The 24,003-nt window shown below is 42.4% G+C and overlaps 4 protein-coding genes across 4 annotated transcripts; 2 read left to right on the plus strand and 2 right to left on the minus strand.

Moving 5' to 3' along the window:
• Positions 1–929: 929 nt before the first annotated feature.
• On the minus strand, positions 930–6,800 carry LOC118122801 (small ubiquitin-related modifier 2). Its single transcript, XM_035179667.2, has 4 exons — positions 6,645–6,800; positions 4,739–4,870; positions 2,628–2,699; positions 930–1,676 (listed from the first exon to the last, which is right to left on the minus strand). Exons 1-4 carry the CDS (start codon positions 6,663–6,665, stop codon positions 1,614–1,616), a joined length of 288 nt encoding a protein of 95 aa, XP_035035558.1. The 5' UTR covers positions 6,666–6,800; the 3' UTR covers positions 930–1,613.
• Positions 6,801–7,417: 617 nt separating this feature from the next.
• On the plus strand, positions 7,418–13,983 carry nup85 (nucleoporin 85). Its single transcript, XM_035179666.2, has 19 exons — positions 7,418–7,618; positions 8,577–8,661; positions 8,759–8,918; positions 9,177–9,247; positions 9,346–9,389; positions 9,516–9,585; positions 9,697–9,818; positions 9,930–10,064; positions 10,149–10,271; positions 10,426–10,557; positions 10,648–10,754; positions 10,979–11,062; positions 11,147–11,212; positions 11,315–11,466; positions 11,585–11,702; positions 12,013–12,113; positions 12,813–12,964; positions 13,514–13,615; positions 13,776–13,983. Exons 1-19 carry the CDS (start codon positions 7,586–7,588, stop codon positions 13,872–13,874), a joined length of 1,956 nt encoding a protein of 651 aa, XP_035035557.1. The 5' UTR covers positions 7,418–7,585; the 3' UTR covers positions 13,875–13,983.
• A 57-nt stretch (positions 13,984–14,040) lies between these two features.
• Positions 14,041–21,988, minus strand: gga3b (golgi associated, gamma adaptin ear containing, ARF binding protein 3b). Its single transcript, XM_035179668.2, has 17 exons — positions 21,876–21,988; positions 20,229–20,313; positions 20,073–20,148; positions 19,880–19,978; positions 19,665–19,788; positions 19,448–19,551; positions 19,048–19,128; positions 18,737–18,874; positions 18,232–18,313; positions 18,004–18,129; positions 17,654–17,902; positions 17,358–17,440; positions 17,118–17,257; positions 16,741–17,030; positions 16,489–16,658; positions 15,854–15,964; positions 14,041–15,749 (listed from the first exon to the last, which is right to left on the minus strand). Exons 1-17 carry the CDS (start codon positions 21,913–21,915, stop codon positions 15,639–15,641), a joined length of 2,109 nt encoding a protein of 702 aa, XP_035035559.2. The 5' UTR covers positions 21,916–21,988; the 3' UTR covers positions 14,041–15,638.
• Positions 21,713–23,998, plus strand: mrps7 (mitochondrial ribosomal protein S7). The gene is made up of 6 exons (XM_035179675.2): positions 21,713–21,906; positions 22,103–22,199; positions 22,729–22,920; positions 23,019–23,082; positions 23,177–23,344; positions 23,589–23,998. Exons 2-6 carry the CDS (start codon positions 22,156–22,158, stop codon positions 23,808–23,810), a joined length of 690 nt encoding a protein of 229 aa, XP_035035566.1. The 5' UTR covers positions 21,713–21,906; positions 22,103–22,155; the 3' UTR covers positions 23,811–23,998.
• The last annotated feature ends 5 nt before the right edge of the window (positions 23,999–24,003 follow it).

Consider the following 24,003-nt stretch of genomic DNA (forward strand, 5'->3'; position numbering starts at 1 on the left):
ACACGTGTAAACAGCTGGTGAAGATATTGGGACATAAAGGTCCAGTGTGTAAGATTTAAGTGAAGGGATCTATTGGCAGAAATTGAATATAAAATATTCCTAATGATGTTTTCACTGGTGTGTTTCATCTAAACTGTACGAATTATTGTTTTCTTTACCCCAGAAGGGGCCCTTTATATTTGAATACTTTATATTTACATCGGGAGGCCGCCATGTTTTTTACAGTCGTCCAAGCTGGACCAAACTAAACACATTTGGAGTTTTTATGACAAATGAAGGCTACCACCGGTTCTCTATCATTTTTGGAAGGGAGGGTGAGGTGAGGGTTGTTCAGCTGATGCCACAAAAAATCTACACACTGAACCTTTAATCTTCAGTGGATTATATTATATGGAGGATATATAAAAGTATACGTATGTTGATGGAAGCAGGTGGTAACAACATTGTATCTTATGGCTATTGAGTCATATGAGTTAAAACATAACCTGTACATTCCAGCCATTAAATTCTTTATTGGGACAAACATGTTTTTACTGATGGTATGAGCCAATAGCTATGGGGCATTATAAGGGCTTTTTAACGTACCACCTTCTTGATCACCTCAGATTCATTCAATAAGTCTAATCTTTTTGGATCACCAAACTGAAGAGCAACAGAGGGACATGACTCATCACACTCCTAGTTTTTTTTGGTCTGATGAATAAAAGTACATTGGATAATAATTTGGGTCAAGTTCAATAACGTGACTACGAATTCTTAAAAATCACATCGACACTTCATAAAGGCCAAACATATAAGATGAATAACAATAACCAAAGCACATTTTTGTGCTCTTGCAGTTCTTCAGATGTCTTCATTTGGTTGCATTTCTGCCCAGAAGAGAGTCAGACAATTACACTGCAGAGCCAGAGAGAAGAAAATAGTGAAAGTTTGGAAAAAGACAAAAGCTTTATTTTAACAGGCATCTGAACAGACAAGACAGATGTTTATGAACTGAAACATCTCTTCAGACTTCCCAGGACTTGAAGCTTAGCCAAGTCAAATGATTAATCAAAACTTTTCTCTACACATCAGCTACTATATAAAAATGTATAAAATCAAATGTTTTTTTTCTGAAGAGGACAGAAACCAAATGACAATCCAGCCCCATTCCCAAACTGGACATTAATGTTCACTAAGTGATAGCCGGTGCCCAAATAGAACACTGTAAGAACAGATTTGCTGGACCCTGACCTAGCATAGCCCATCCACATTTGAACAGTAAAGTTAGTTTAATTAATCCTCACTCCATCACCAGTCCCATCTGTCTGCAAACCTGGAATCAAGCCGTTCAAACTGGGAGAGGATGTCATTGACATTTACCACGATACAGCATGAACAAACAAAACCTGAACTCAGCGCGATCTGGATGTGGTTTATGTACAAAACAGAAATGGAACGGAAGTAAGAATTATAATTCTATACAGCAGTTATGTGTGGCAGAGAAATGACAAGTTCATCTGAGTGGAATTCTGACACGACAACGGGACATGTTGCGAAGAAGCAGCCGCTGCGTATCACAGGCCGAGAGAGTTGGTTGTGTCGAGGAGGGAAATGGTGCAGAATGTGGTCCATTAAATCAGGCCTCCCGTCTGTTGTTGAAACACGTCAATTGTATCTTCGTCTTCCATTTCCAACTGTTGAGATAAAAAACTGTTATTCAAACATGTGAAACGCTAAAGCTAAAAGTTTTAAGTGACAGGAAATCTATAGTAGAGCGACAGAAGGGGATAGAGCATGTGTCTACAATATATTGTGTTGTTTATTGAATTGTTTTGTCCAATGCAGCCACAATCAAAACACATCTTTGACATTCGCCACCTGCATGGAAAGGCGTGCACAGCATTTCAGTAATGTGCAAGTTGTGTCATCTCCAACTTTGAATTGCAGCGAGCGCATTGGCCTCAACCTACAGTGTCATATTCCACACAGGTTTGTGAAAGCACCCAGTAAAATTGAGTTTGGTGTTCACTGAGACATCTACATGCTCCCCATGGTAACATGTCCTAAACCTCAGCCAATATTTTCTATCACACAAACTAGGGATGTCACGAGTACTGATACTTTGAGTATATATGTGTTTGTGTATATGTTAGTACATTGCGTGTGCAGCCTCAGCGGTTTTCTTACAGTCATTGAGCTATACCTGAAATCTCAAAATGTTCCTTTATGCTACTGTTCTGTTTTATAATGTTAATAGTCTTTTCTTTCTATTTATTACTTGAAGGCTACATACCCACTGTAGTTTTTTGTATGTTAAAATGTTCATATCAAAGGTAATTGGGATTTATTGTTTTGTTTCTTCCCTTGGTATCGAGAATAGTGGAAATTTCATGGTATCAGTATCGACTACTAAATCACAAATGACTAACTAACATGAGCATCCCCATGAAAGGGGACAGAAAATATTGCATGGAATATGCAGGCCTTACTGATTAAGTATGACACAAACACATCAGCATGAGTCATGACATGTGGAACTGCATGAAATATGTTTGAGGTTAACATTGTGTCCTGTGAATGTACATTTTGAAAGCACACTCCTCTTTTCAGTAGCTAAACTCATTATGTCACTAGTTCCAACTCACCTGTGATGGTGTGTCCGTCTCATTTATTGGTTGTCCATCGAATCTGAACCTGATTTGCCTCATCGACACTCCCTGGAGAGACAAAGACATGCAAACCTTTTAGCGAAGTAGAGGAAGAAACCATTTCCTTCACCCCTTCCCATGAATTATATCACAGGAAGAACTAACCAGGTGACTTTTACAAGTAATGTGAACATTTAACAGCCCAACAAAATTTCACACAGTGAAATCATATGTAGAATGTCAGGGGAAGGCTTCCAGATTCTCATATGGAGAATTCACTGTGAGGACCACACATGTTGTTTTTAGTTTTTGGTTGGACCAAAGAATGGATGGGTCTCAAAGAGGTGAGCACTAATGTTAAAGCTACAATTAATACAAATACTTTAATAAAGTTAAAAAAAAATACAAGAGTGTATACAGATGCCAGAGGAGTAAATAAAAGTTATGTTTTGGGAAATAAAAAAAAGAAAAGAAAATTTATTTATATCTTTACAGATTAAAACACCTTAAATGCACATTACAAATCTAGTAAAATTAGTATTAGTATGAATCTATTCCTCTCAATTATCTGTTGCACACAGCACCAGCAGAGCTTTTCAGTAAAGAGCAGTACTGAAGAATATTTTGAAGCACATCTTGCCTTGTTTAAGGTGTGTCCTCTGAAATTTGAGGTTCAACGAAACACAAGTTATTCCGTCTCCTGCGGTGAAACACAAACGATGAAAAACATCTGGTTTTCACTGTAGTTTTAAAAAATGAGCTGCTTGACAAACATGACTCTTTTGACCTCCTTGCATTCAATGGAGTAGACAATATTGGGATTAGATTCCAGAGAGTTGAACATTTATTTGACTTTCAAAGGTTGTCAGAGGTTGTGTTTGATTACATATTTTTCTCTAACATATACCTCTTTAAACCAAAATTAACAGGTATGCATAGTGGTACGCAGATAAACCCACTAAAAAGGTGATCGGATCCTCCCCATTGCCAGTAGAGGAGTTGGCCTTTCTGTCCCCCCGGTGAGTCATGTTTGACATCACGGACACGTCAGGAAGTCTTTCTACCTTGCCAGCATTGCATCTTGCATGATACAAAGGCTATTTACTCGCCAACGCCCAGATGTTCATACAGGTTGCGCAGAAAAAGTGCAGCATCAGTGTGTACACTGCCAAAATAAAGAAGAAATGAGCACGTCCATGCCTTTATGAAAGTGATCACTTATCATAGCTTATCATCATGTCTTTGAACAACATTAAACATGCATCATTTTAATGTCCTGCTATGAACCATCAGGTAATGCAAATAATTATTTCCATATAATGTAAATGTATCATAACTTGGCCACAAGCAACTTGGTCTTGCTTTTCAGGTTGAAGGGCCTACCTGAGTAAATGTTGTTCTTTGATAAATAGAGTCCTACGAGGTCTCTGCTGTACTAAAAATAATCCAATCTAACAGGCCTTTCTTTCAGCAGACATTTTAACATGTAATAGTAGGAAAACCTCAAGTGTAACTGATAACTTTAATAATAGCTGGATTACATTCAGATGTACCAGTTCCAGGGCCTCAGAAATGAGCATGTTGGTTCACTTAAATGTTGAATGTTATTAGTTAAACCTATGTTTTGCTCTAAATTGACTGTGAGGGACTTTCAATGCATCTTACTCAACATATTGCTTTTAAAATCAAATGTCCGAGATGATGTATTATGTGATGTCGATGTTATAGTGGAGGTGCTTGTAGCCGACTTGAAGCAAGGTGACAAAATTCCTTTTGAAGAAAATGAACAAACCATAAATGGACATATGGGACTGCTTATAAACAAACTGGACCTTCCTTAATATTAACACTCAAGGAAAAACTATTTTCTTGGTGCCAGCTGTTGCAGCAGTTCTATAAACTGTCTGACGGACGTCCTAAATCCGTCCTGAAACAGCTGTAGCACAATTTAAGCTTCTCCAGCTTGTGGAATAGCTCTCTGCTCCCCCTCGTATGAGAAATCCTAAACCAGTGGTCCCCAGAAAGGAAACAACTAAACCATCATCCTGAGAAAGAACAATCATCATGAATGTTCTAGTTGCTTCTCACTGATACTGAGCCGTGCCCACCTGCCTCTCGCAGTAGGCCTTCATGAGTTTGATGAGCGGCGTGTGTCGTTTGATCTTGAACTGCACTACGGATCCATCCTGACCCGCCACCTTCAGGTTTATGTGTTCATTGTTTTCCGTCTTGACGGCTTCCTGAGGGACAGAGGCAGAGAGAACATCACGGTTAATGTGGACATGAAAAGAAGCAGAGCTGGAATATTTTTGCATTGGTTAGTTGATCCACCAAACAAAAACAAAACAAATATCTCTGATCTCTCAGAATACCACGTAGGTTACACCTTTACAAAAACAAAGAGCTGCATTGATCTATCTTTCATTATCAACAAAATACTTGTGATCAATTTGTGCTCTCGTAACTCATGATAGGCAGCTATTATTATTGTTTGCATCTTACAGACTAAACAATTCATTGATTAATAAGATAAAAGAGCAATCAGTTGGTTGGAAAAAGAGCTACAGGTGCTTGCATCTGTTTGGGTGAGCATCTCCTCCAACACATCATCAAGGTAAGTAGGGTAGTATGACATATACACAGTTGTCAGTTTATTAGGTACACCTCGCTAAAACCAATGCAGTCTAATACAACATTCCCTCTTCGTGAGGGTTATAAAGGTTTTTGTTGAAACTTGAATGGTGCAGTTCCGGAAGTTGTTGAACTGTTGAACTTGTTACTATGCCAACCCCACACATTGTCAATAAAGATGGACAAAAATTCTCCTCTTCCTCACTCTATCACCATGAAGTTAAAAGTTTGCAGGTACAGACGCTGCCATCTTGAGTCTGCACAGAAGCAAATGTTCGACCAATCACAAGTCAGGACATACATTAGTGATAAGAACTACCTAAAATTATAGAAACCATCTTGACATGTACTACTTTATAGGTTGGTCCATGTCTCATCCGTTTACATGGAGGAAGATGAATTTTTGACCTATATTGTAGCCAGCCACCAGGTGGCGATTGAGACGCTTTGGCTTCACTTTAGGGGAGCTGTCAAGTCATCCATCTTCACATACCAACACTGATTTGAATGGGGTAGGCAGAATAATAGGAACACCGGTGAATATGACACAGTACAACAGATGACTGATCTTCGTACTCAGACCAACACAAATATCCCTGTATTGCCTCTGGTTGACTTATAAGCAATGTTGCAGAGAAATCTGTTTTTTGCAACATGATGCAAATGTGAATTACGAAATGAAGTTTCTGCATTTGGCAAAAAAAACTGACATCCCTAAGTGTTTATAGATTGATTCATTGAGCTTAACTATAAAAACCTTCCTGGAGCATAGCTCCTTTTGTTTACACTCGGTTTCAGGGGCATATATGATCAAAACAAGCCACAGCTTGACGTCAGCAAACAGAGGAAACAGATGACAAGAAAATACCACAAACTTCCTTCCACTCACCAAAATTACCACACACACACAAGTTTGTACTTCTATCTTAGTGAGGACACTGATTGACACGATACATTCCCTAGCCCTTCACCTTAATCATCCAAACTAAATGCCTAAACCTAACTCTAAAAACTAAAACCAAGTCTTAACCCTCAAACAGCCCATTAAAAAAGTGAGGACTGGTCAAAATGTCCTCACTCTGTATGGTGTTGAATGGTCCTCACAAAGATACAAGTACAGGAACACACACCCACACACAGGTTGTTGGACCGGGGCACGCGCTGAGGCTGTGCGATCAACCAAAACGCGATGTGCGCGCCTGCGGATGCGCGTTCACAAACCTTCCGGTCTACCAAAGCGGGGATGGCTGCTAGTTGAATTCCGGCTCCTAACTTTAAGCAGGTGAAATAGAAGAGGCGGAAATGTGGGTTTTTACACGAGCCCCGGTGCCACAGACCCGCTGGAGCACTGCGGCTCTCCTCAAACAAAGCGGAAACACTCACCTTTGGTTTCTCATCAGCCATGGTCACTCTTTTGGCGCTTCTCTATGCTGCCACACAAAGAATACGGGTGCGCGCACGTACTCGTCCCCGATTAAAATTTCCAATCGAACGTGCGCGGCCCCGTGCCGTTGCGCGCCCACAGCGCCGGGCCCCGAGTGGCTGCTGGTGGTCACGTGGCTCAAAGCGCGGTTTGTGCGCGGGCGGGAGAGCCTCGATGCGCGTTAAAGAAGCACTCAGCATCACATGCACGCGCACAGCGATGTTTCACGTCTAGTTAGGTTAATGGCGGCGCTTATCCCATAATTCTCTCTGCACCACAGCGCTGAGCCTTCATTAAAGCTGCTTGGACATTATCAGCACACAGAGCAACACACACAGGACAGGTCCCATTTTCACTCCATGTTTCTCTTCTTGTCCAAACCTCAAATCCAAGCAGCCATCTTGTTTTTCTGTCTGACGATGAACAAGAACTGAACCTCCATTAAAGGAACAGTTTTACACGAGGAGAGCGTGTATTTGCACAGAAACAAGTTTTGAACGCATCGCACTTCATTTATTGACGTGTTTGCATTTTGAAATCAATCCCAATATTTTGATGATTAACTCAATCCCCCTCGTGTGTGAACCTGGCTCCACGGAGCTTTACGGTGACCGATTATTCGCCTTTTTACATATTCATCAATCCCGTCTTTCTCAGTTTTCTCTCTCTGTGTGTGTGTGTGTAATGGTGGAGTCGCATCATGAAGCATAAACAGCAGATCACAGAACAGGCAGCAGGGAGGGCAGCCCCCTGACGTCATCACACATGCGCCGCGGGGGCTTCGGGCTGAATGACTGAGGCGCGTAAGCAGCACCGCTCCTCCTGTTCATGGCGTGAATCGTCGGCAGCGGGAAACTCAGGCGTTTTTTATATTCTACTGCGCTGAAAACGTCGTTCACAGATGGAGGAGGTTGATGTCGAGCCGGCGACCACCGTGAGTAACCGCTGCAGCTCAGTTTGATCCCTTTTTACCGCCACTGGTTAGTAATGCTAACAAGCTAACTGCAGCCGAACAACCTGTCAAGGAATCTAAGTTGAACGAACCCGCTCAGTCCTGTAACGGGTGTCAACACCACGAGGAAAAACCTCAGAGATACACGTGAGGCTTAAGAGTAGAATAGATCCAGCCAGGCAACTCGACTAAAACAAAAGACGAGGGCTAAAGTACATTTTAATTTGACAATGAGTCGGGATTTGTGCTCGACTGCAGAAAATCCTGAATGTGAAAGCAACTAGAATTGATTTCCCAAGTCAACCCATGCATTGTAATATGTCTGCTTTCAACTATTACGTCAAAAATCACTATGGAATTTGAAACGAAGTGTTTGAAGAAATCAAATTCCAGGCAGCATTCAAGTGTCATCTTTCCATCAGCTTTTTAAAGTAAGATAAGAAAAGTTCATTCAGTAGTTAGAGCAGCAGGCAAGTCAGAATGAGGTAGACAAGAGAATAAAAAATCTAAAAACACACCTTTTTTTGTAATGGTTTGTATAGAAATGGTATAAAGTAAAGGGCAGTGGCACAGGATGACTGCTCGAGCAAGTAGAAACAAAGTTTGTACACAAGAAACACAAATATGTTAAAGTTATTTTCTGCTAGAAACACTGCAAATAGTATAAGTAGAGTGACATGACCAGTGTTGTAGAGTCTGACAGCCGTGGGAATGAAGGACCCGTGGAAGCGTCCGTCTCACACTGTGGGTGGAGCAGTCTGCTGCTCAAAGAGCTGCTCGGGGCCCCCACAGTGTCGTGTAGGGGCTGAGAGGTGTTGTCCAACATCCTCATCTCAGTGGAATCCAGAGGGCAGTCCACGACCGAGCTGGCTCTCCTCACCAGTTTATTTAGTCTTTTCCCAGTATATTATTAGAGTGTAATGACCCTGTCTCTCTGCAGAATATTCCCGCAGCCAGTCATGGGAAGCACTTGGGATTTGCGTGGGGCCCTGGTGACATCCTTGTGTATGAGACCCTTTACAAAGGTATGTGTCAATACTAACACAGGCTCCCTTTCTATGCTTTTGCTGTGTTTTTCTGATGTTACTTAACATTCATGGCTTTCTCCCCTTGTGTTTGCAGGTAGTGCCGGGTCGGCTGCTTGTCCTTTCATCCACGAGGTCAGGAAAGACGAGGACATATATTCCCCTATTCTGCGCAAACTCTTCAACGAGTCACACCACATCTTTGTTGGCCTGCAGACGATTAGAGAAGACCTGCCGAGCAAGAACAAAAAACCTCAGTAAGTCTTCTAGTCTTTTGCACTGCATTGGTACCAAGTGACATAATTAAATTAAATTCAAACAACTTTAATTTATCCCAGAAGGGCAATTTAGTTTGGCAGTCTACCAATCACAAAAATATCTAAACAAAACAAACACAATCAGCAGCAGCATTCAAACATCAACATCCACGTGCCAGTGTTAACAGATTGTAGCAAGGTCACGGTAACTGGAAATGATAAGTGACTGCACAAACATGTGTCTTTCTTACTTTACAGGTTTGTCAGCATCAGTAAAAACTACAGATCTGTGATACGAGCATGTATGGAAGAACTTCAGCAAGTTGCAGGTGAGAATTCTGAAATATAACCTCGACGCTTTAATCCCACTGAAGACCAGTGTGATCTCTCAGGGACAGTCAAATTTACCCCTTTGTCTTTTCTGCAGTTTCTACAAAAGATGCTCAAGTAGCAACACAATATGGAAATCAGGTATGTACTGCTGTTGTGTTCATCTGTGCTGCTACATGCAAGCACAGATTTTTTTACTTAAATCTCCTTTTGGATTGTTTTGCTTTATAGTGACACTGTCATAACCTCAGTTTTGTTGTGTCCCAGGTGTCCATTCTGTTGGCCATAGAGCTGATCTGGAATCTGTGTGAAGTGCTTTTCATCGACGCAGCTCCTGGTTAGAGTTTGACTTTCTGCTTGTTGTTAATATCCCCTCCTTATGTTTTGTAATAAATGTTATTGTGATTATGAAAATATATCATTGAAAGAAGTGCATGTGTGTCTGTAGCGGGTTCCCTGTTGCTCCACCTTCTGGACTGGGTGAGGTTACACAAGGCTGATGTGGATGAGAAGGCCAGAGAAGTTCTGCAGAGTGAGAGCCCTGCTGAACACCACGACTACTGGGATGTGGTAGGTGCAGCACATACATGTCTTTTTAAAACTTGCAATAACATATATCTGATGTAGAGGTCCATGTGAAATCTCAGTTATCACATTTGTGTGTGTGTCTGTGTTGTGCAGGTGGTGAGTTATGTGCTGCAGGGCAGGTTGGACGAAGCCAGACACATGCTGGTGAAGCAGGCCACCCTACAGCCTGCTGCTAGAAAAATGTACAAGCTGATGGACACTCTGCTCAGCAAGATGCCCTTCTACAATGTAAGTTACAGTTTTAATGTAATTTAAACAACATGTCGGCTCATTAACCAAACTATGGTGACTTTCACCTCTGAACTCTCTCAGCCTGGTGGCAACCAGACGTTGACAGAGTTTGATGTGAAGTGGAGACACTGGCATGAGGAGGTGGACCGCTGCCTGCAGGACAGCTCTTTTGCCAGCAACCAACACCTGGAGACCATCTGTAAGGTCAGTGACCTCTCTGTGTATCTGTAGTAATCTATACATGCTACTGGAGCTCCCATTCTCAGGTATTTGCAATGCCCTGTGTAGCATTTTATTCATTTAAAGTGATTGCAGAGTTTCTAAATCTTAAAATAATAATCCAACACCTCTTTTTTAGATCTTAGTTGGGGATGAAGACACTTTGCTTGCACACAAGGAGTTGCTGAGCACCTGGTACCACTTCCTGGTTACGAGGCTGCTGTTCTGCCACCCCACAGTCAAGCCCACTGAGTTACATTACTCTGCACAGGTACGCAACACTAACTGCTGCTGCACCAGTGAACATTCAAATGCTCTGCCACCTCATTCTTTTTATTCATCTTGTTTGTGTATTTTACAGTCGTGCATGACCATGTTTCTGGACCCGAGGAGCGTCCCAGAGCCCCTGGATAGCATTTTACTAGCAGCCTTTGAGTTTGACATCCATCAGGTCATCAAGGACTGCAGGTAAGACAATTTATAGTTTCTAAAATAACTGGGCGTTATTATTTGAAGAAAGACTTTGTCTGTTATGTTTTATGTGTTTACTTTACTTACTGTATTTCCTTTAAAGGTAAACAAAACCACAATTTTCCAATATGTCACTTTTGCACACGCCTGTACTTCCCTACAGTCTGTGGTGTGTTAACCTTTCATCACACTTCCCCCGTTTCTCCTCCCTGTGTCTCCAGCATTGCTCTCAACAACTGGTGGTTTGTGGCCCATTTGACAGATCTGCTGGATCACTGCAAACTCCTGCAGTCTCACAATCTACAGTAAGCACTCTGTTTGGCCCCGTTTGTACTTGAATGCACTTTATTTCCGGGAACATTAACCATATCCTTCTGGTGTGTGTTCAGCTTTGGCTCCAACTTGAGAGAGTTTCTCCTGTTGGAATATGCGTCCGGCCTCTTCACTCATCACAGGTATGTGTGGTTGTCTGATGACTACTTTCATTTCAATGGTGTCGGTGGCATCATGCTGTTATGATGACCCTATATGATGTTTGTTTGTGTGTGTGTGTTAAGTCTTTGGCAGTTGGCGGTGGATTACTTTGACCACTGTCCAGAGTTTGGTCGCGTCTACCTGGAGCTGCAGATTGAGCGTGTTCCTGTCGACACTGAGCGCAAAGCCCTTAAGGTGCTCAGGATCTGTGAGCAAAGGCAAATGTCCGAGCAAGGTACCACTTTGCACATTCTCTATCCACCTGTGTTACACAAACGCAGATAAAGAGGTCAAACCATCTGTTTATCCAGTGCAGTGAAGACTTCAACCTTCAATGTTTTGTCTTCACTCAGTGCGGAGTATCTGTAAGATCATGGCTATGCGAGCTCTGAGGAACAACAGACTGGGCTCGGCTCTCTCCTGGAGCATCAGGGCCAAGGATGCTGCCTTTGCCACTCTCATTTCAGAGAGGTTAGTTCCCTTAACGATATTTACTCTTCTTTCTCAACACGGTGAATAGTTGTTCTGGAACCTTGAGGAGAATAATCTTAAAAGACCACCAGTAGTGAAGAGGGTTAGTCAGATAACTCTTAAGAACTTGATGATGAAATATTGATTAGTTCTCTTGTTCTACCGGATAAGTTACAAATACAGATAAGTTCCAACATTATCTAAAATGGGTTGATGATTAAAAGTAAGCATCATGTTCATAAATCCAATCTGAAGTGGTCAGAGCATCATCTCATTGTTCAAGTGGTTTATATGTGTGTCTGTGTGTCAGGTTCTTACAGGATTACTGCGCCAAAGGGACGTTCTCTGATCTTGACCTGATAGACAACTTGGGCCCAGCAATGCTGCTCAGCGACAGGCTCACTTTCCTTGGTATGGACAAGGAACACACACACACACACACACACACACACACACACACACACACACACACACACACACACACACACACACACACACACACACACACTGCAGCATCGGTAGCATCGGTAGCACTCCTCCACTTGAACAGGTCTCTAGAGCGCTCTCACAACTTGAATTCACATATCAATATAAATATTTTCAGTGAGGGCAGATTGTGACTTGCACAGCTTCTCTTATCATCTGTCTCAGGCTGTCACATGAGACTAAGACTCACAAATATGTGTACACACACACAGAGATATAAATAAAGCTTAAAGCAGCAGCATGTGACTGTGTTTTACTGGAGGAAACAAAGTGAAAAGAGCCTAATCATAAAAAAATAAAATCTAGAGCACATTTAAATAAACGTTAGTTAACTACTGAACCATTAGCTTGTAAAAAGATTTCCATATTCGTTAAGAAGTTAAATGAATCATGTGTTTCATTCAAGTCTCTTTGTAGAGAATCAGTGACGTCTAAAGCACTTTGGGAAGAGCCAAGACAAATTACAGTTTAGTAAAAAGTAGATTAGCTGTAAACAAGAGAGGGAACAATTCGTAATTCACACAGATCAAAGGTAACATGATGCCGTTATCAAACTCTCACTGGTGATCAGAAACCTTTAACATGAATCACTGTCTGAAAACATTGCCCTCTTTCTATTCTCAGGAAAGTACCGCGAGTTCCACAAGCTGTACGGAGAGAAGCGCTTCAGGGAGGCGGCCAAGCTGCTCCTCTCCCTCATGACGGCAAAGATCGCCCCCCGCAGCTTCTGGATGACTCTGCTGACTGACGCCCTGCCGCTGCTCGAGCAGAAAGAGGTCAGTGGATTTGGATTCTAATAGTTTTCATTCTAATGATGATGTAGGAGAATGATATTAATGGTTTGCTGGAGATACAGTTAAACATAAGGAATTTTGAAATATGCTATTTTATCACACATCAATGAGACAACAAATAAAAATATGAAATTAAGGATTAATGTCAGTATTAGTCAATTGTTTGGTTCGTAAAACAGTAAAATAAATCCAAATCTATTCTGTTTACTGTCTTAGAGTAGCAGCCAGTATTCATATTTCAGAAGCTGGAAATAGAGATTATTCAATTATGTTGACTAATTGAAAAACAACTTAAACGATGAATTGAATAAATCAAAAATAGTGGCTGATTCATGTTCTGTAAAACTCTAATCTAATTGTCATCAGCACAATTTCATTCATGTTGTTCCAAACGGAAACAAAGTGTCGACTATTGTCGTGTTGCAGATTTGATCGTCATGCGACAAACTTGTTTTTCTGTTAGATGTGGGGACACAGGAAGAAGGTTGTTCTGTGGTCTGAAATAAAAGATGTCTTTGTTGTTTATTTTAGGTGATCTTCTCCGCGGACCAAACCTACGAGCTGATGTTCTGTTTAGAGGAGCTGACCTCCTCATTGAACAGCGCACCTCCCAGCACCGACAGAACCATGCAGGTATGTATCTCCTCACAAAGACGGTTCCAATTATAGTGAACAGCATTGGACCAAAGGCTCATTTATGCTCCTGCTCTACATCCACCATACAAGGATTTGCTGCAATATTAAAGACGTACTATTTACTCCTCCTCTGATTCGAGTGTGTGTGTGTTTTCAGGAGGAAGACATTGAGCTGACCAAGGTGGAGCTCCTGAGACTCGCTCTGGCCAGGAACCTGGCCATGGCTATCGTCAAAGAGGGAACTGTGGAAACATGAGTGGTGACATTAAAGAGGAAGGCTCTTCGTTTGCATTTTTTTTGTACTGTATATAAAATTCAAGTAATCCAACCGTACTCTTTGATAATAAAACTTTAAATGATTTTCATTCATTCTTTTGTGATCATTTATACAACAAAATAAATGAACCTCAGTGAATCAGACATCCATGGAAAGAGATATTTATTTTATTTCATGCACCGAACAAATGGCACATCATACGGTATGTACAGACCAAACACTCTCCTACATGTCACATGTTCACATAACTTACATACAGTAACTTCACATACATTACATACTATGTACATTAAACACATCCCACATGATAAGCTGAGGACTGTCAGAGAGGGAACCTTAGGGAGGATCAGGTGAACTGATGAAAATGTGCTCATAACACAGTTCTTCTCCATCCCACTGTTACACGCTGCTAACTGATCTGCCTGGTGACAGATCTCCCGAACTCACTTTTCCAGTTCACATTTTCTAGGTTCAGTGATGCACTGAAACACTAAAACAGAAAATAATAAATATGACAATCAAATACTCCCAATACTGAGACTGGTAAACATATTTAAATACAAAAAAATGGCTGAAGTGCTGAAACTAATCACATTAAATCCAACCAGTGTTGATTTCAGTCGACTTAACTAGTGGAATGTCCATTATTACCTTTGCCAAGGAGGATATGTTTTCACTCATGTCCAATTGTTGGTAATTGTTGTAAGTTATTTGCAGGATTGCGCAAAATCTTCTTAACAGATTACCACGGAAGTTGGAGTCACTTTCATTAACATTGCAAGATTTCAGGGGTATTTTTAGTCACTTCAGGCATATATAGATTTCTACGAGTGTGTGTAATCTGGTGCAGCTTGATTGAATCTAAGGGACTGTTGGGCCATGGCGGAGGTTTGCACTCTACGTGGGCCTTTTGAATTTAAAATTAAATTCTGTGTATAGTGCTGTTGGTCGCCTCACTTTCCCTTTACTCGTCAGTATTTAACATTGTTGGTCCACGAATCGAGAACAAGGCTACATTAGCCTGTACAATGTTTATTTAACCATGAAAATCCTGATACTAAAATAATTATGTAGTAAATATCAGTCCACCATCTTCCTGCAGAAACAAATATGTGACAGTACTTTTCAATCAAACCATTTATTTTCTAGTGTGTTACTCCATCCTCAGAAATCTAGATACTAGTCTCCAGATTTCTGGATATATTCAAGTATTTTTTTTTTGTAGGCTGGTTACGTGTTCAGAGGAATAAATGAAAGCACAACCATTGTCTCTTAGGCTCTGTTAATGCAGAGGTTCACTTCTTTTAAAAACACTTGTGACGCTGCAGTGCAACATTTCAGTCTGAGGCAGAATTCTAATGCTTCTATTATTTAAAGTACATTCAGTAAAATCCATAAAAGTTCTCGTCTCTAAACCATCGACCTGTGAACACCACGACTAACTCACTCACCAGCGATTATCTTTACTTTCTCAGCTTTCTGCAGAAAAGCACAAGCTCTGCATGAATAAAACATTTAGTGTCTGTTGTTAATATCTCACTGCCAGGAACAACAACGACCAGAAAATGAAGAACGACTATAAGGAATGTGAAGCTGAAAGTTATTGTTACTGTAACAACGCTGCTGAATTTCCCCAGCCTCTTCTCCTTTCTCTCTCTCTGGGATGCATGTGAAGACACACACATCCCTTCATGGAGTATGAACCGGTCGGTCCCTGCTGAACGTTAGCAAGCGTGCACGCTGCTATAGATGACCCCATGCCTCTGGTGCGGGGAACTGGTCCACCTCTCCAACCTCGTTGCACGGATGATCTCCCAGTGTAAAAGCCAGCTTGTAGCGCAGACGCACTTTCTCCTGTGAAGACACAACGTTTCAGGGCCTGACACTACGTCTGACTGCTCTGTGGCTCAGAAACTCTGTGGTTTGTGTATTGCCTCAAGTGTTTTAATGTCACCTACCTTTGCTGGATTAGCCAGTAACATGATCTGGGTAATGGAGGCTGGAGGGAGGATGGGGTTGAATGGTGCCAGTTCAGTTCCTGATGGAGGCTGCAGCTTCATCTTCATCGACTGGTGGAGGATGAAAGAAAGAGTCTGTTATTTCCATGTATGCCTTTGTTAAAGGTTCATTGTGTAGAATTTGGTGACATCTAGTGGTGAAGTTGCATGTTGCAGCTGAACACCCCTCACCTCACCTTCCCTTCCAAACATGAAAGAGAACCTGTGGTAACCTTCAGTTGTTATAAATACTCAAAAGGTGTTTAGTTTGTCCAGCCTGGGCTACTGTAAAAAACATGGCGGCCTCAGTGGAGAGGAAAACAACAACACACTGAAAAGATCACTAGGATTATTTTAGATTAAATTTCTGCCAATAGATCCCTTTCACCTAAATCTTACAAACTGGACCTTTAAAAGACATTTAAACATTACTCTTTCAAATATGGTTTCTGTCATATTAGATAGTTCTTATCACACAGATTCATTGGTTAATAATGGGTCAAGTCCAGTTAGAGGGCTTCCAACAATAGGAGAAGCTGTGCACTGACAACACAACAGACAAAGGAACATATTAACAGAGAAATTGAAGTTTCAACCTTGGGAACAGCAGCTTGCAGTACCACATTGTGAACCGACAGGGGCGCTGTATTGAGCATGGACACCACCATTACAAGCACATCAGGCCTGCCGGGGGGACAGTCGGACGCAAAGTTGATCAGCACGCGAACGCCATCCTTATCGTAGGCCGTCACAGGGATCACTTTACCTGAAGACAGACAGCCAATCAAGAACAAGCACACACAAGCTATATAACATTCCTCGCTCCCTCTCTCCTGCTCTGTCCTTACTTGGTCTGATGGCCTCCAGTGGGACGTGCACATTGCTCAGGGAGATGTCTGTGGCTCTGGCCGGGCTGCCCTGGAAGGGGGGGTGGCAGGGAGACAGAGAGCGGAACAGTGGGCTCCCCGGGGCCGAGCCCAGGCTCTGGACCTTAGCTTGGGACAGGGCAGGAGAGCCGGGCATGGTCCCCTGGAGAAGATAGGCTGAGGAGGGAGAGCCCTGTCCAGTTAGAAGAGGAGGTGCTGCTGCAAGTGTTCCCCCAAAGCTGCTTCCTCTGGCCGTCATCTGGCTCGTCACACTGACAATCACATTGTGCTCTTGTTACATTGGAAAGTGCAGATTTTCACTTGAACAGTAAAGAGAGAAACAATATAGATAACTGCACCTCTTTTGATCTGAAAAGCCCATCATGGCCAGGTCCTGCAGGTTCTGGAGACTGTTTACGCTGGCGGCTGGCTCAGCAGGGGGCGCCACTGGACCCGAGCAGGCTACACTGCCAAACAAATCCACACTGGATGCCGGAGCCTGACGAGGAGACGAGGAGATGACGGAATGAATCTCTGTTATTACACAATGACACCAGGTCGTCTGGTGAAAGTTGCTCACAAACTCTTTTTAGATTTACCTGCAAGGAAGTCCACTGATTGGACACTTCATTCAACTTGGGTTTTGATTGGCTGCTCAGAGAGGTAGGGGGGTCATTTAGCCCTGAAAGAAGCATTTTATATCGTCACAAGAGATATACTTTCTTCTCATACTGTCTTGGACAAGCAGAGTTCTGTTCAGTTCAGCTGGTTAAACTCTCAGTGAAGGTATCAACATCAGCGAATGCCATGTTCAGACTACACAACATTCAAAATCGTCACACTTCACACAACACAACTTGCGATCGGGAGTCTTGCAGACGTTAAGATATAGTACCTAGGGAGAGCAGCTCATCATCAAGGAGCGAGAGAGCGGTGGAGGCCGTGTCTAGGGGAGGGTGGCTCGGGCTGCTGCTCTGACTGCCATGGGAGCCGGCAAGGCGTTTGGGAGGAGGAGGGAGGAAGGGTATGGGGTTAGCCGTGGGATCGGCGAAGAAAGGTTGTGAGGAGTGAGAGGGAGGGAGGACAGGTTGAGGAGGGCTCGGAGTGTCAAGGCCGGCGAGGTCGATCAACGTGTCCGTGGTCTCTGTGAAGAGACAGGAAGGAGAATTGATTCCGGCAGCTGAATTAATCACAGAGAAGCAGGATGTCTGGTACATAAGCATGTGCACGATTAAAATCTCTCACCGCCCTCACTGTGACCAGCTGTGGATCGAGGCTCTTCACTGTCTCCGTTGACTGGCTGCCCCTCCACTATCTTCTTATAGGAGTTTATGACTCTGGAGAGCTCGTCGCTGGCCTGCAGGATGTCACCTGAGCAGTCAAACGCAGGGGTTACAGAACACACACAGTGACGTGATCAAAATGTAAAGACGGGACTTCTTCAGATAAACACAAATACCCAAACTGTCAAACCTAAATTGGTGTCATTGTCCTCCGTCTCAGTGGCCATTTTGAAAGCAGCGCGCCTCAGCTTGTCGCAGCGCTCGTAGAGTTCCTGAGGAGAAACACATAGAAGGTGCTGAACAGTCAAAATGCAGCTGTGCAAATCAGCTAAAAACGACTAATATTTTCATTAAAATATGGAGTATTAACGATCTAGTCTGTTCCAAAAGTTTTACTCAGGTCTAGTGGAGGACAGACAAATTCGTAATACGATAATGTTTATCCAGATCTGGCTATTATGTGCAATGGGAAGGGATAAGACTGGCATTCACTCTCACGTCAAGTAACTCTGCAGTAGACTCTGGTTTAAATAGTCTCCCATTCGGCAAATTTTGGTGTAAAAGAGGTATCTAGGAGCTGATGTCAGTTTACTATCTCTTTGTGTGTGTGTGTGTGTGTGTGTGTGTGTGTGTGTGTGTGTGTGTGTGTGTGTGTGTGTGTGTGTGTGTGTGTGTGTGTGTGTGCAGACCCACACCTTAATGATCTCCTTGTCGGAGTCAGAGGAACTGTCTTTATTGTAGTGGGACAGCATCTCAGTCAGCAGCTTGACGTTGATGTTCACCTCGTCCAGCGTGTGCAGTCGCTTTGAGAGCTTCTGCACTCGGGCCTCGTCCTGACAAAGACGACAAGACACAATGTAAAACTGTTGATTCCACATAGGAAAAAAATATATATAACTCAGCCAAAGTCCAACAGGTTCTAAGTTCTTTTAACGTGTCCCCATAGCAGCCAGCAGGTCAAATAACAGCAGTGTAACATCATGAATCATTAATGTTAACGTCTCACCTCTTTCACCATGTTTTTGATTAATCTGTTGGCTTCCTGTAGATCTTCTGGATTTTTACTGCGGAGAAGCTCAGCAAGCAGCTACACACAGACACACACACAGAGATCAGTTTGATTTTGCAGTAACAGATTTCCATCCTTCACTTATAAATTGTTTTTAAATTGACAGTCTGTGTTTCCTCAAGAACAAAGTATGAGAGTAAGACAAATAACTTCTTCTTTCACGCTTTCTTCTCATGTGTGTTCGATAAGGATGATGATGTTGTTGGCCTTCATTTCCAGCAATTAACTTTATAAAGACATAAGACAAAGAATGGATCTAGAAAGGAGTTGAGTGTTCTTTGCTTCCCAAAACCTGCTCCCAGTACAGAGCAGGTCTTGTGTTTCTGTAATGCCTCACCTTTCCCATGTCCTCATTGTCAAACACCGGGTGTTTGGGTCGTGTGGGAGGGGAGGGAATCAGAGTCCTGTCCAGCGGTAACTCTGGATCACGTGTCACGAGGCCTGTTGAGGAAGAGTGCGGAGCGGATTAACACGATTCCTTTGAGGCAGCTGTTTTGAATGAGGAAGTGAGAGGAAAGTGAAGTTGCTGTGTGTCCATCCACATCTCAACACACCCTGTCTTCTCAGCGTCTGGTAGGCTTCACCGATCTTGGCCTCATTGGGAAAAGCGATGGTCCAGCTGTACAGCATCTCTACAATCTTCAGCTTCACCTTCTCAGGTGCACTGTCGCCCATGTACTGGAAAGAAGGGGTGAGGAAAAAGAGGCTGAATCTTAGGATGTACAATCAGCCGGCTTTTCATAGAGTCTGAACCCATGTGATGACTCACCTTCGGAGACACGACTTTAATCAGCTCATTCAAAAATCGGTACTTTCCGACTTCGTTATGAAACCTCCTCCCGCAGTTCTTCATACACGCCTCCAACACCTGCACGCAAAACATTTAACGTGAATGGTTCAGTGTCGGAGAAATAGAAAAACAGCTTGTTGACATTTACAGTGTGGGCAGAGTTTTAGCTTACTGTCAGAGCCTGAAGTGCTTCCCATTCTTGTGGTGAGTGGATCTTGTGGACGAGCAGAGTTACAGCTATCTGTGGACTGCAAGAAGAAACTCCAGGTGAAAAAAATTTCCTGGGCTGAACCATGTTTTTCAAAAAAATTGTATTTCACAGACATACCCCTCCAATTCCTTGTTGATCTGGTCACAGAAGCCAATGATGTACTCCCAGTCCTCCTGTCTGTTTGATGGATGGGTGGCTTTATCTGTTGCAGAAAGACATTTATACTTTTATATACTTATTTAAACTGATGTAGAAATGCTCATTTTGCAGTGTCTGTTGTTGAGCTTCTATGATGAGTTGATCAATTGAAGAGAAACTTTATCGTTTAAGTAATATTTTATAGCAACGTTGCTGTTCCTAGCTTTATCATTAATGAGGATTTGAGGAATCACATATGACAGTATTTTTTGTTTGTTAGTTAGTAAGAAGGATTACAAATTAACTACTGGGCGGATTAGCACGACAAGGTAGAAGGATGCTTCAGGAAAGAACCTTTCAAATCACTCAAACTGTATTTGTGTCGCCCATATTCACAAATCACAATTTGTCTCATCAGGCTTAACAAGGTGCGACATCCTCTGTTCTTAACCCTCAACAAGAGTAAAGAAAAACTACCAAAAAAACCCTGTTAACAGAAACCTCAGAGAGAGCCACATGTGAGGGATCCTCTCCCAGGACGGACAGAAGTGCAATAGATGCCACATGTAACTGAACACATCAACAAAATTACAATATTTAAAACATCATTATTACTAGTAGTAGTAGTAGTAGTAGTAGTAGTAGTGGTGGTGGTGGTACTGAATGAAAAATCTGTCAAATAAATGGAGTAAAATGTAAAAAGAAATGTCGTGGAGTAAATATACAAAATGGATCAAATATAAAGCATAACATGGGAACACAAAAGCAAAGTAAAAGTACCTCAAAATTGTACAGTATCTGAGTAAATGTTCTTAGTCCACTTCACCACTGACTGTGGATCATGAAGCAGCGTGGATATGCATCGCTGCAAGTCTGGTGATCAACATGACCGAGCAGTAATTGTTACCACCCTCCCTCTTTAGTGAACACTGGTGTAGTGTTGTGTTATCAGTGCAGCGCATTCATCTCACTCACTCACACACACACACACACACACACTCAATGTGTTTCATAGAGGATGGAGCTGTGGTGTGGGTGTTGTCTGTTTACCATATGTATGTGTCTTTCTGTCTGCTAGACTATGAATGTGTGTATCTGTCTGTTAGTCTATACATGTGTGTCTGTCTTAGTCTATATGTGTCTGTGTGTCTGTTAGTCTATACAAGTGTTTGTGTCTGTTAGTCTATACATGTGTTTGTGTCTGTTAGTCTATAAGTGTACGTGTGTTAGTCTGTGTGTGTGTGTCTGTCTGTCTGTTGGTCTATACGTTTGTGTGTCTCTGTCTGCTAGTCTATACTGTGTGTGTGTGTGTGTTAGTCTATACGTTTGTTTGTGTGTGTGTGTGTTTGTTAGTCTATGTGTATGTGTGTGTGTGTGTGTGTGTTTGTTAGTCTATGTGTGTGTGTGTGTGTGTTTGTTAGTCTCTATATATGTGTGTGTGTGTTGTATTAAATCTCTCCACCCATCCTCCTCCAGCTCGTCGCCGCTGACCGACACCGGGACCTGAAGCCTCCATCCCCGCTGACATCGCCTCCTCTCGCCCTCCCGCTGCTCTGACACCCGCACCAACCTCCTCCTGCTAATTCCACACGTTATTTAATTCATAAAATGTGATGAAACACTCACTGAGCCAGGATTCAAGCGACTCTTCTTCCTGGTACGCCATAGCACTTCAAAACATCGCGTGATGTCACCGGCGTGTGCGCCCGACTCCAAGATTGATGCTCGGAATTATAAACAGAATAATTATACAGTTTATGACATTTGAAAATAAAAAAACATACATTTCATTGAAGTAAAGAATTTGCCGAATGAGGAAGTGCCGTTATTAATTTTTTTTACTTTTCCTTCAGGCACCCTACAGGATAACTATGCCGGGGTCCTACCTGATACTCACATTGGAAAGATGGCGGCCTCCGTGTCAGGACTGTTAAAACCCTGGATACCAAGGTTGGCAAATATTACTTTTGAGAACATACAAACCATATTCTTCGATTTAAAAATGATTATGCCACTTACGTATTTTTCTGATCTTTCATATCAAACCCCGCAATGTTGTTTCATGAGGTTTTATCGTTGTTATTTACAGCATTGATCCAATAATGTCACGAGAGTCGATCTTTTTAAATAATAGTATTTTACTGTATGATGAAATATTCCCAGAAAGATGTTTTAAATCTGGTTGATGAGGTAATTTAGTAACTAGTATAAAAGATGAGATATTATCCTAGTGGGAAGTTTGCCTAGGACATCAGTGTTTGTAGTATAGAAGCACAATCAAATACATTCATCTGCATAGACAACATTTATATAAAGCGTACATATTGAAAAAAAATAAATATAGAAAACAGTGATCACAGAGGAAGAAGACTACAAGCATCCACACCAAAGGTGGTGTTGAATCCGCTGAGTTCGATGGACACATAAAGTCACTGGTTAGTTCTTGAAACGGTGTTCATGTTGTGTTCACTGTCCGCAGAGTGTTCCTGGTGAGATGGAGCAGGTACAACCCTTACTACCTGGAGCCAGAGGTCAGGAAGGAGGCGTACAGCATACCAGAGGCAGAGCTGACCGCCGAGGAGAACGAGCAGCGGCAGCTTAAAGCCATCCGACCCATCAAGGCAGCGACCAACGGGATCACCAGCTCGGTGTTCAACGACCCGGTCGTCAGGTGAAACCACCAAACCGTCTCAGGTCCCTGCTGGAGGGCAACACTCCTGACTACAGTTCAGTCAAAGCTGATCCTTTTTTTTTATCTTTGCTTTTCAGTAAATTCATCAACATGATGATGAAACATGGAGACAAGATTCTGGCCAGAGATATCATGTCACAAGTAAAAAAAAAACACTTTAGAAACAATCTTCAATCTCTTAAAGCTCAAGGATTTGCTTTTGCCTAATAATCTACTGTCATTTGTCTTTTGTCAGACTCTAGAGAGCATCAAGAGGAAACAGGTGGAGAAATACCACAAAGCTCCACAGGGGAAGAAGGAGGAGATTGAGTGTAACCCCTACACCATCTTTCACCAGGCTCTGGACAACTGTAAACCTGTGGTTGGGCTGGCCAGTGTACAGAAAGGTGGAAAGTACTATCAGGTCAGTGTTAGGTTACTAAGGTTTGATTTGATCCTGTGGCAATAAAAAGCATAAGCATAGAACCTGTTCAGATTCAGATCCGATCACAAGTGGTCACTAGAGACACATTCAGGACGTATTTTAATGTCAGGTGTGAACAGATAGACTTAGTACTGTCTTCTTTTGATTGGAATTCTCTGGACGGATGCTCATACCAAGTCTGAACAGGTCCATAGAGAAGTCTGACTGTATTCTCCTCCCCCAGGTGCCCGTCCCTCTCAGTGACAACCGACAACGCTTCCTCGTTATGAAATGGATGATCACAGAGTGTCGGGACAACAAACACCGACGCACGCACATGTATGAAAAACTTTCCCAGGAACTGATGGCAGCGTACATCAAGGAGGGCAACGTCATCAAGAAGAAACATGAGATGCACAAAATGGCCGAAGCCAACAGAGCATACGCCCACTACCGCTGGTGGTAGAAAAAGATTCCTTTGGACTGAGGAGTGGGACCGAGCAGACGTTGTGCTGATCACGGAATATTCTGTGACACATTGTGTCACTCAAAGCGCCACTGTAAATAGTAACCACCATGATAGTCCTTCGGTGGAAGGACCCCTCTGTACAAAGTGCTGTTAAAGAAGTGAAATATACACAAACTGACTGAAAACCTTG

This window comes from Hippoglossus stenolepis, chromosome 16, assembly GCF_022539355.2.
Source record: "Hippoglossus stenolepis isolate QCI-W04-F060 chromosome 16, HSTE1.2, whole genome shotgun sequence".
NCBI lineage: Eukaryota > Metazoa > Chordata > Actinopteri > Pleuronectiformes > Pleuronectidae > Hippoglossus > Hippoglossus stenolepis.